The sequence below is a fragment of the Petaurus breviceps genome, unplaced genomic scaffold (assembly GCF_028583685.1).
Source record: "Petaurus breviceps papuanus isolate PSGF00001 unplaced genomic scaffold, PetGlider_PUasm1.0 156, whole genome shotgun sequence".
Taxonomy (NCBI): Eukaryota; Metazoa; Chordata; class Mammalia; order Diprotodontia; family Petauridae; genus Petaurus; species Petaurus breviceps.
In genome coordinates, this window is record NW_027185720.1 from 14,542,435 (window position 1) to 14,552,666 (window position 10,232).

General features: G+C 52.5%; 1 protein-coding gene and 1 long non-coding RNA gene across 4 annotated transcripts in view; one reads left to right on the forward strand and one right to left on the reverse strand.

The window, feature by feature from the left end:
• Positions 1-2,707, forward strand: part of LOC138156692 (uncharacterized) — a 41,547-nt gene extending 38,840 nt beyond the window's left edge. The window contains exons 6-7 of the long non-coding RNA XR_011167208.1: positions 887-1,053; positions 2,576-2,707. This is a non-coding gene — a long non-coding RNA (uncharacterized lncRNA). The remainder of the gene's footprint in view (positions 1-886; positions 1,054-2,575) is intronic.
• The window catches only part of FAM227A (family with sequence similarity 227 member A), a 37,760-nt gene that overhangs the window by 6,457 nt on the left and 21,071 nt on the right, over positions 1-10,232 (reverse strand). For all 3 annotated transcript variants that reach the window (XM_069082146.1, XM_069082144.1, XM_069082145.1), the window contains 4 exons: positions 8,527-8,628; positions 5,456-5,560; positions 2,547-2,670; positions 859-963 (listed from right to left, as the gene is read on the reverse strand). In XM_069082146.1, coding sequence (XP_068938247.1) covers positions 859-963; positions 2,547-2,670; positions 5,456-5,560; positions 8,527-8,628 — 436 coding nt within the window. The remainder of the gene's footprint in view (positions 1-858; positions 964-2,546; positions 2,671-5,455; positions 5,561-8,526; positions 8,629-10,232) is intronic.

Below are 10,232 nucleotides of genomic sequence, written 5' to 3' on the forward strand. Positions count from 1 at the left end.
AGGAAGGGAGGAAGGAAGGAAGGAAGGAAGGAAGGAAGGAAGGAAGGAAGGAAGGAAGGAAGGAAGGAAGGAAGGAAGGAAGGAAGGAAGGCAGGAAGGAAGGAAGAAAAGGAAGGGGTGCTGGAGGTGGGCACAGAGAATGAGGAGCAGCTTTCAGTCTCCAAAGAAAAAACCACAGCTAGAGAGCAGATTTGTTTGAAGGACCCTGGGCAGATTCACCAAGGCCTGGCAGATCTCAGCTAGTGAGGCTTCCCTGAAGCTTGAGAAAGGCTAATTGATAAATGTGTCCATCCATCTATCAAATTTATCACAAATTTATGAGGCATCTTCTATGTGTACAGCACTGTAGTAAATGCTTTGGAGATTCAAAAATATAGACAGAGGATGCCCTCAAGGAGCTTACAATCCATTTGGGAAGACCCACACACAAAAAGTGAAATAATAACACAAGAGGAAAAAACTGGCCAGCACAAGAGCCCTAGACCCCCTTTTCTGTACCCTCTGCTGCCCCTGTGTCTTCAAGGATTTCTGCTCCCTAACCACCCATCCACCTCAGTCCTTCCTTCAAGCCTTGGCCCAGAAACCACCTCCTGAGTCCCCTCAGGTTACCAAGAGCCCTGGGGACTCCAATCCAGCCATGCTGTTGCTGCCATCCCCAGCCAGACCAGTTTTTTTCCCACACTTACCTTGCCAACTGGACTGGAAGCTTTTTCCTTAAACAGTCTCAAATGTGATCTTGTCTACTTCTGCTAACTCAGGGAAGGGGCTGGGGTAACCCAAGAGCAGGGAGCTCTCGGGAGGCCTTGGGGGCAAGAGAAGCCTCAGCACTGAGGGGCCCATGCTGGGTGGTCCTCTCACCAGCAAACTTCTCTTTGCCTCTCATCAGTTCTTCTCTGCGGAATCGGACTGGCTCCAGCTCAAGGTAATTCCAATAGTCATAGCTCCTCGGGTTTGGAAACGTGCCTGAGGGGGACAGAAAACAGGTGAGAAAGTCTCAGCTCCAAGAGGAAGGAAGCAAAGGACCACGAGATCTTTCTTCAGGAAGCATGAGAGGTCAGCCTGGGACAGGGGGCATGTGGGTGTTGGGAGGCCCAGACCACCTAGGGCCAGGCCCTGCCTCTGATGCAGATCACCTGGGAGACCCTGGAAAAAGCATTTTCCTTTAAGGAGCCTCAGTTTCCCTATTTGTCAAATGGGGACAACGCCCCCGGCAATTCCTTAGCTTGGGAGCAGTCACAAGGTCAGGGGTACAATGGGACACCTTCTAGATTGCAAGTCAGAAGAGATCAAGGCAACATCACCAGCCTCAGCCCCAGCCCCAGGAGACAGACAAGGAAGAGGCTTCCAAACTTGGCAGAGAGTAGGCAGATCACAGGTGCAAATGAGACCCACTTTCTGATACTGCCAGTGAGAGAATTCGTTTTGTTTGACCCAGAATCCTCACGAAGGTGGGCTTTTGATTTGGAGGGGCAGGGTTCAGGGAGCCAGTTGTCGGGGGGAGGGGCTCCTGACAGGAAGGTGCTTCATCGAGAGATGCACAAAAAAAGAAAGAAATGAGCAGCACAACATTTAAAGGGCATAAGAAAGGGAAGGGGGGGCATTCCCAGGGGCACAGAGCCAAGCGGGCAGCAGAGGCATTCCTAGGGAACAGACACCAGTGCTTCTACGCTCTGTCCCTTTTCTGTTCTTGGCACGTGGAACGTGCAGAGGCGTGGCTTCAGGCCACTTTCTGGGCCTTCGTTCACTCACGTAAAATGGGGATAACAAGCCCTTCTTAGTCTCTGCAGCCAGGCCGTCTGTGGGAAAGAAGGGAATGATGGGAAGGCACAGTGGCTGTCCCCCAAGGACCCCAGACTTTCTCCTGCTCCTCCACAGGGAGGATTTGTGCACATCTGAATTGGTGCAGCAGTGCCAAAGTCAGGAGCCCTGCCCCGGGGCAGCTTCCCAGGGATCCAGGCAGGCATTCTGTGGAATTCTGGGTGAGCTCCAGTTCTGCTGGGTTTTCATCTTAGCACGGACACATAACAGGGAAGTTTGTTTTGTTTTGTGACTGCTGTACCTACCACACCAGTCCTACTTGGCAAGGGCATTTTACTCTAAATGAAATTATTTAGAAATTTCCTTTAATGTGCAAAATCTCATGGCATGCTTCACAGCGCTCCTGACAGGAAGATGCCTCAACGTGCCCTCTGAAAAGTGTCATCATCCTACACTATCCTAAACCTTGGCGAGCGTAGGCCATCAAGGACAGGAGCAGGCAGTCCATAGCCAAGGCGGAGAGCTCCCTGAGACAAGGAGTTCAGTGATATAGGCCAGCTTCTAGAAAGGAATTCTCAGGATGTGAAAGCAGGTGAGAAGGCTGTACCCAGAACCCATTAGGGAGGATCAGGAAAGAGCATCCTTCTGGGGATGGGTCCAAATAGACTCATCAAGGGAGGACAGGCAGGAAGCCTTGCTGCAGCCAAGCCAAAACATAAAGAATCAGACAGAATCAAGAAAATTCATTTCCCTCTTCCCCCCAAGTGGAGAGCAATGGAATTTCTCACCTCCAATCCACTGACTCATTGTGTTACAGATGGAAGATTTGAATTCGTGATTGTCAAACCATGACTGTGGGAAACAGGTGCAGAAGCTAGTGTACAGGACTTGACTCAGGAGGGATGGGAAGATCTGAGGATCAGAAAGAGACAGAAATCCATGAAATCCCCGCCCCCAAAGCCAAGGCCCTGAACCCTGGGGAGGCTTTGTTCAGCTTCTTCCTTGAACAGAGAACCTGATGTGAGCATCTCCAGCATTCTGCCTTGTCCTAGTGACCTCTCCGCTGCTCTGTCCAACCATGAGAACACGATCCTCCCAACAGCCTCCAGGTGAGCCGAGGTAGCATTTCTGCACATTCACTGGGCCACAGCCTACCTCAGAGCCCGGGACAAACTGGCAGCACATGCAGAGCCCCCCACATCAAAGGCAGCGGCAGCTTCTTCCGAGGCCATCCTCGCCGTCATGACTAGCGTCTGCACCGGTCATGCCCCCCACCGTGAGACAGCAGGTACTCCCAAGGTTACGGAATGTGCTTCTTCCTTGGGCTGCTTATGATTCGGCACAGATCCCCCAGGGTCGGCTGGAGGTGTGGAATTGGGGCCAAGGCCGAGCTGCCCGGAAGATCAAGCACGAATCCAGAAAGTCTCTGCCCTCAGCTAAGCACCACCTGCACAGCCCCAGCGGACACAAGGGCAGTTTGCAGACCTGTGACATCAGAAGTCAGGTTTTCCTCTTTATAAACAAGAACAGCCTGACTGCAGACTGAACCTGGCCACCTGTTCTCCACGGTCATAAGAATAACAGAAGGAAGGGCTCCTCCCAAGTGCCAGCTGGGACCTTGTAGGTCACGGTGTTCTGGCATTCTTCTCCATCACCTGGGAGCTGGCAGAGACCTGTCAATATTCCCCATTGGATACACAAATGAAAACAAAGAAATGGTCTCCAAACTCTCTCCCAGCTCTCAGTCTTTTATCCACAACACTGGCGGGGTGGTCAGGGTGCCAATTCTGGAGTCACCAAGCCCAGAATCCAATTGTGGCCCTCCCTGTTAGGTGCCAGTTGGGGGGCCTTGGCCAAGTCTCTCACCTTCTTTGGGCCTCAGTTTTTTTCCTCTCTAAAATGAGTAGGTGGGGCTTGGACAAGATGGTATCTGAGGGTTCTTCCAACTCTAAATGGAGGATCGATCATATTTAATATCTTAAAAGGAAACATGTTTTTCACATTGACTCTTTCACGCGGGACCTGTGACCACATCCTGTGGAACCTTGGGGGTGATTCTACAAGGCTCACCCACTGAAACCTGCTGGGGGCATAAGTGAGGTGAAGAATGGGGCTTCCAGCTCTCTGAGCCACTTACTAACTCCATGATCACGGCCCATGACATCATCTGTGTGTCGGCAGCAGAGCCCTGGACCATTCTGAAAATGACTCAGACACTTATTAGCTGTGTGACTATAGGCAAGACCCTTGCCCTCTCTGTGTCTCAGAGGCCTCTTCTGTAAAAGGAGGGAGGGCTGAATGCCGTGACCAAGCCCTAAGTCCACGACGTCATCATCCTGCCAGCTCCTCCCTGCCCACTTTAGTGCTCAAGGGTCTGACTCCAGCGTCTGCGTAGATGGTCCTTGCACCTCTACCTGGCTCCTGGACATCTCCAATGGGCCGAGGCCTCTATCTCCAACCCAACAGGTGCTCAGCCCAACTCCATCATTTCCCCCCAAACCTTCTACTCCCACGACTTTCCAATGATCCAGTCACCCCTGGCTCAGCTCCTCCCTCGCACCCACCCCCCAGGGCCAATCAGCTGTCATACTTGGTCATTCTCCCTTCCTGGCCTTCCTCTCATCCAGCCCCACCTCACCCCTTCTCCCCTCTCACAAGGACCACTGAGGCAGGGGGCCTCCCGGTTGGTCAGCCTGCCTCAAGCCTCTCCCCACTCAGGGATTATCTTGAAGCACAGCTCTCACTGTGACACCCCCACCCTTAATTGGGGTACTCCCTATTACCTCCTGGATCAGCTATGGAGCCCTCTGGTTGGCATTTAAGCCCCTTCATCCCCCTCCAGAGCTCTTCTGATATACTCCCTGCCATGCCCCCTAGAAGCCAGCTGCCTTGATCCTGTTCCTTGTTTCTGGACTCACTGTCCTCCCCCTGGGATCATCTCCCGGTGATACTGCGTCTCACTAGCGTGGACCAGTTATTTGTGGGATGTCCACCCCATTAGGTCCTGAAGCCTTTGTTGGTGTCCCCTATGCCTGGCACACAGAGCAATGCTAGACAACTTACTGTCCCAGGATTGCTGCCACAACAAAGAACATACCCCAGCAAACTCACCAACACTGCAAGCCACCAGAGGTGCCCACAGTGTGGGTGGTGGGGTGCCCTCACCAATCAAATTGTAGCTCCTGACCCCCAAAATGCAATGGAAACTGCCAAAGCCCTGACCATTCAAAGGAGCCCCACGGGCACCACTAACAGACCTTCCAGTCAATTCCTGTTGCCAGAAGCATCCCAGCTAAAGGCCTCTGGTTTGTGCAGACACAAGCTGACTTTGCTGTGCCGGTTTTCATGGCCAGGCTGGGCTTGGGGCCGGAGGACCTGAATTTAAATCGTGGTTCATGGTGTGGCCGGGTGCTAGAATGGGCAAAGACATGCTCTGATGGTTATACAAGGCAGGAGAGCCAAGCTTCCCAGCTCTGACGAGGATGGTGCCCTCCTACAGTCAGGGAGCAGCCTGGGGGAGCTGGGTTCTATGAGGCAGGAGACCTCCAACCCAACGCCAAGGCCTGCTGCTCTGCTCACTCCCCGTGGCATCCTGGACAAGTCACCACCTGTCTTTGGGCCTAGGTCTTCTCACCTGGGGCTCCCTCCTAGCACAGATGAGCCACCGGGATCCTCCCCCCACGCTCTGGGTACTCACTCTTAGGATGATTTCTTCATATGGTGACTTGGGCATGCTCAACAGGAGGTGAGCATAGTTCCTGGACACTCGGTCAAATAGCTTCCTCTGGATCTCCTTGTCTGGCTGCCAGAGATGGAAATGGGAAAAGGGCCATTAGACAATCTGGGCTGATCCAGCCAAGAGGGTGTTTATATGAGCAGTCCCCATTTTAAGTGCCTTTGCCTCGCAGGACCTTGGGTTTGGAGGTGATCTCTAGGGCCATCTAGTCTAACCGCGCCCCCGCCAGGACCCCCAAATGGCCCCTCAGACTCTGGGGTTCTCCACCAGCCTCCCTGAACCTCGTCCCCTTGCTCCACAGCTGCCTCTGGGCATCAAGCAGGGAGCTATCAGCCTCTTTCTGTGGAACAGCCCTGAAAGCAGCTGAGGACAACCTGCAGCTTCCTTAGACCTCGACTCCAGGCCCAATGACCTTCCGCTAATCGTGCCTCGGCCTGGCCTCTGGATCTCCCAAGGCTCAACAATGTGGTGCCCAGCACTGAGCAGTGACCCAGAGGCGGCCTGATCAGGCTGGGGGACAGTGGGACACGGCCTCCCTCATGCTCAGTGCAGGTGATGCTGGCTTTGGGGGCCTCCAGGCTTCTCACACCACCCTGGAGCTTTACCCAAAGCCCAGGTCTCTGTCAGACCAACTCTTGGTAGCAAGACCTGCCATCCTGGATGTGTGAAGTTGATGCTTTTGAACCCAAATGTAGGGTTGTTTTTTTCATCTCTATTAATTTCATCTTATTAGATTAAGACTAGTGATCTTTTTGGATCCTGGCACCCCCATCTAACCAGTAAGTCAGCCCTCCCAGCTTCCTGATCCATGCAAATCTGAGAAGCCCTCATCTCCAGGCCTTCTGTTAAGTCAGTAATAAAAATGGAAGACAGGACAGAGCAGAGGTTGTTGGGCTGCTTGCATCAGAGACCTCCCCCCAAGGAGGTCTCAAGTCACTAATACTCTGGTCCTGGTCTTTCCCCCTGCTCTGAGTTCACTGGGCTCTGCTCCTAACCTGTTCGCCCCTCTCTGGCTTGTCCAGCAGGACACCATGAGAGCCGTCCTCTATTGGTGCCCTAATCTGGCCAGTCTGGTACTCAGCAAGCAGACTCCCTTTCACAGTGTTCACTAGCTAGGCAAGTAAGAAGACATTCTAGAATCCCGCCAGGAATGAAGTCAAGGTCACTGACTTGCCATCCCTTTTGTGAAAATCAGGACACAACAGATCCAGCCCTATAGGGTCTTTCAAAGGTCACCAGTATGGAGGCTCGGTACTCACATCCAGCATCCCAGGGACCTGAACTCCTCTAGGATAGCTAGGTGCTGCCTCACTAGTCTTGGCTCTTGATGCCCCACTGGCCATTGGGCCTTCTGTCTTCTCCAGCCTGAGATCACTCTCCTTGGCCTTGCTTCTCCTGCATATGGGGGCCATCCCGACCCCTTGGTCCTCCTGCCTCCACGAGACCCGCCACCTGAGGAGACAGCTCATCCCAGGACCAGGCTGTGTTTCTGTCTGGGTCCTCTGCTCCCTGCCCTTGCTCTGACCCTCTCCTCGTGCCTTTAGAAGTCTAGAGTTGGAGAAGGGCGTCCAATCCGTGTTGGTCTCTGGACTTCTTTCCCAAACTGCTTTAGAAGCTCAATGTTGAGGGCCCCCAGCAGCGGGGGGCTGGCTTCCCTGGCTGAGGCAGGAGGTTACACCTGTCCTCTTTCAGTATTCTTCTTCTTCCCATTTCACAGATGAAGAAACTGAGGGGAGTGGTTGGTAGCAAGTCTCCCTGACTCCAAGTCCAGAAGCCAGGGCCCCATTTCCTCACATGGCTGGAGACTTCCCTCCACGCTTCTCCTCATCTCTGCCTCAGCAGCTCCCAAAGAGCAGTTTCCCTGGTCGCTTCCTCCACCTTGTGAAGAATGAAGTAATTTCTAAATTACTGCACTAATTGATCCATTTTACAAAATTCAAGAACATCTTTTGGGTGGAGGAGAGAAGATGGAAAGACGGGCCGTGGGAGGGCACTTGGCTGCTGGGCAGGAGAGTCGGGCTCCCTTCCCAGCTCCCTCAGCCTGTTGCATGGCCTTGGGCAAATCGCTGCTCCCGACCAATGATGGCCAATCCTAGGATTGCCCTCTTGTTTACAGGTGGGCCTCACTTTGTAGAGCAGATGGATGCCAACAGAGTTGGCTGTAAAGGGACTTTCTGTCCAGTAAACCCTTGCATTCATTTGGCAGGCAGCCCTGGATTCCACTTTGAAGTCTATTCATTTCGTTTTTTTTCTTTGGCCTTGGAAAATGCTATTACCTATTAGAGTAGGGAGGCTTCCTTTGTAATTTATTTCTTGTTTTTGGTCATGACCCCCCGTGGGCAGTCAGCTTAGGGAAGCCTGTGGATCCTTTCTCCAAATCATGCTTGTTTGTTTTTAATTCATAATTGAAAGAAAGGCTCAATTTCAATGAGAAGTTAGTGAAAACAAAGATGATGGATTTCTTTTCCCCATGCAAGTTCATGGACCCCCTGAAATCCAGGTCTGTGGCTCCGGGTTAAGGACTCCTGCCTTAAAGGGATGCCAGGAGAACAAGCAGAGTGTCTTCAGCTGCTTATAAGATGGAGGGCGATGATGGCTGCCTGGGGGAGTGACTGACTGGGGACACCTTTCCCTCCTCACAGAGATCTGGGATTTCCCAGGTATCGCTAGCCCCTCCACCACTGTAAAAACAGGCTGCAACCCTCCCAACCAGCACGAATACTCTTCCTGGGGTGTGGAGCCGGAAGGCACTGGTAGCCAGTTTGGTGTTTGGGCAGCAGGTGCAGGCCACTGCCAGGCAGCTCCAGGCCTTCTTGGCTCATTGGGACCTGCCTGGGCTACCTGCTGTCTCTAACAAGTCAGGGTCACCTTCGCCTAAGACGAGGTGTCGGGGACGACAAGCCCAATCCCGAGTCTGTCTGCCAAGTACCCTGACCCCAGACACCACAGGGACACAATGTCAGGGAGGGGTTTTCATCACTTCCTTCCTCTCTACTTTCCAGCCTTCATCAGCTCCTTCTTTCCTTCCTTACATCATATCTTTCGTGAAAGATCCACCAGAAACAATCCAGCACGATAGCCTTTGAAAATGGAGATGTAAAGAATCTGGTCATTTCTTCGGGTGCACAGAAGGCCTGAGGAAATAAAATCCAGAGGTACGGTTACTACATAGGGCCCGAACACTGGTCTTGTTATCTGCTGCCCATGAAGCCATCATGGCATCACCACCACCATGATTATTATGTGCTGCCCATAACATTACTGTTCTGTGCTGTCTGCAGTAGCAGCAGCATTTAATGCCCATAACATCATGGTAGTTATTAGTCTGCCCACAATATTGAAGTGGACCAAAGGCCAAAGGTCAGACAAGGCCACTGCTCAATAGCCCAACCTGTGGGAATCCTGTTCTGGGGGTAAGAGACCAGGGCACTCCGGCTATTGTGTGCCCCAGGAGTCAGGAGACTGTCCTGCTTCTCACCACTTAGATGTGCTACTCTGGGAAAGTCCCATAAGCTCTCAGAGCTCAGGGCCATTATCTGTAAAATGCAGAGGTCTCCCAGTTCTCAGTCTGCAAACTGGAAAAGGTGACAGATAATGAGAAGAGGAAACATTGTCAGAGCTGTGGGAAGACAGGGACACTAAGGAGCCGTGGGGGGAGCCAGGAATGGTCTGACGGTTTTGGACATCAGTCTGGAGTGACGTACAAAAAGTCATTCAGCTGTCCATCATCGTTGAAGCGGTGATCCCTGTCCCCAGCATGAAGGCCAACAGTGTCACCGACCAAAACAAAGGTCCAAGCCACACCAAAATATTCATGGCAGCATTTTTTTGTGAGCAAAATACTAGCAACATAATGACTCAACAAACCGGAGTCTGAGGTTAGGGAATACTTGTGTGTGTTAGGAAATCATGAACAGGAAGAATCTGAGAAGGGGGAAGGTCTGTGCGAGCTGAGAGCAAAAGTAACAGCGATGATGACGCCAGCTGCCATTGGTCTGACCCTGTGCGCGCAGTGGCCGTGCCAGTGAGGATAGGCTCCCCCCGAGGAAGCCAGAGTCTGTGCCCTGAAAACTGACAGGGCAGAAAGGGCAGATGGTGTCAGGCACAAGAGGTTTTGCTTAGTCATTTTTCCTGGTTGTAAGTTAACATCCAATTATATGAGGTGGAGGAGAGGGATATTTCCAGAAATTATCACGATGTAAAGACTAAAAGACAACAATAAAACTTACTTGAAACAAATACCCAAACTGATGGGGTGAAAGGAAACCAACTGTTCTTTGCATCCCTCCCATGTCTCTAAACCCTATCGTTCTAAAGCAGCAGCCCTTCTGGGCTTTGGCTTCCTAACCTAGAAAAAGAGGGGGTTGGATGAGACACTCTGTCATGATGTGGCTAGCGACAGGGGTCAAAGGGCGAGGTCAGCAGAGGAAAGACTTCCTTGTGGGTAGCGGGCTGGGGATGCGTGCTCTCCCGTGCTGGTGGTCACAGTGGTCTGGAACACTCGGAGGTATTGCCCCAGTGTGTGCCAGACTGCGGCCCCCAACCCCGACGCAGAGCCAGCTCTCTGTCGTGGCCAGATCAGCCCCCAGCGGAGCACGTGTGGCTCTAAGAAAGTGCTTATGCCCAGGAGGCTTGGTCTGGTCAGTGGGGCTTCCTGTGTAAGTATCCTGGGGCCTGGGAGCACATGAGGCTATAAGAAGGTGCTTATGCCCAGGAGGGTTGGTCTGGTCAGTGGGGC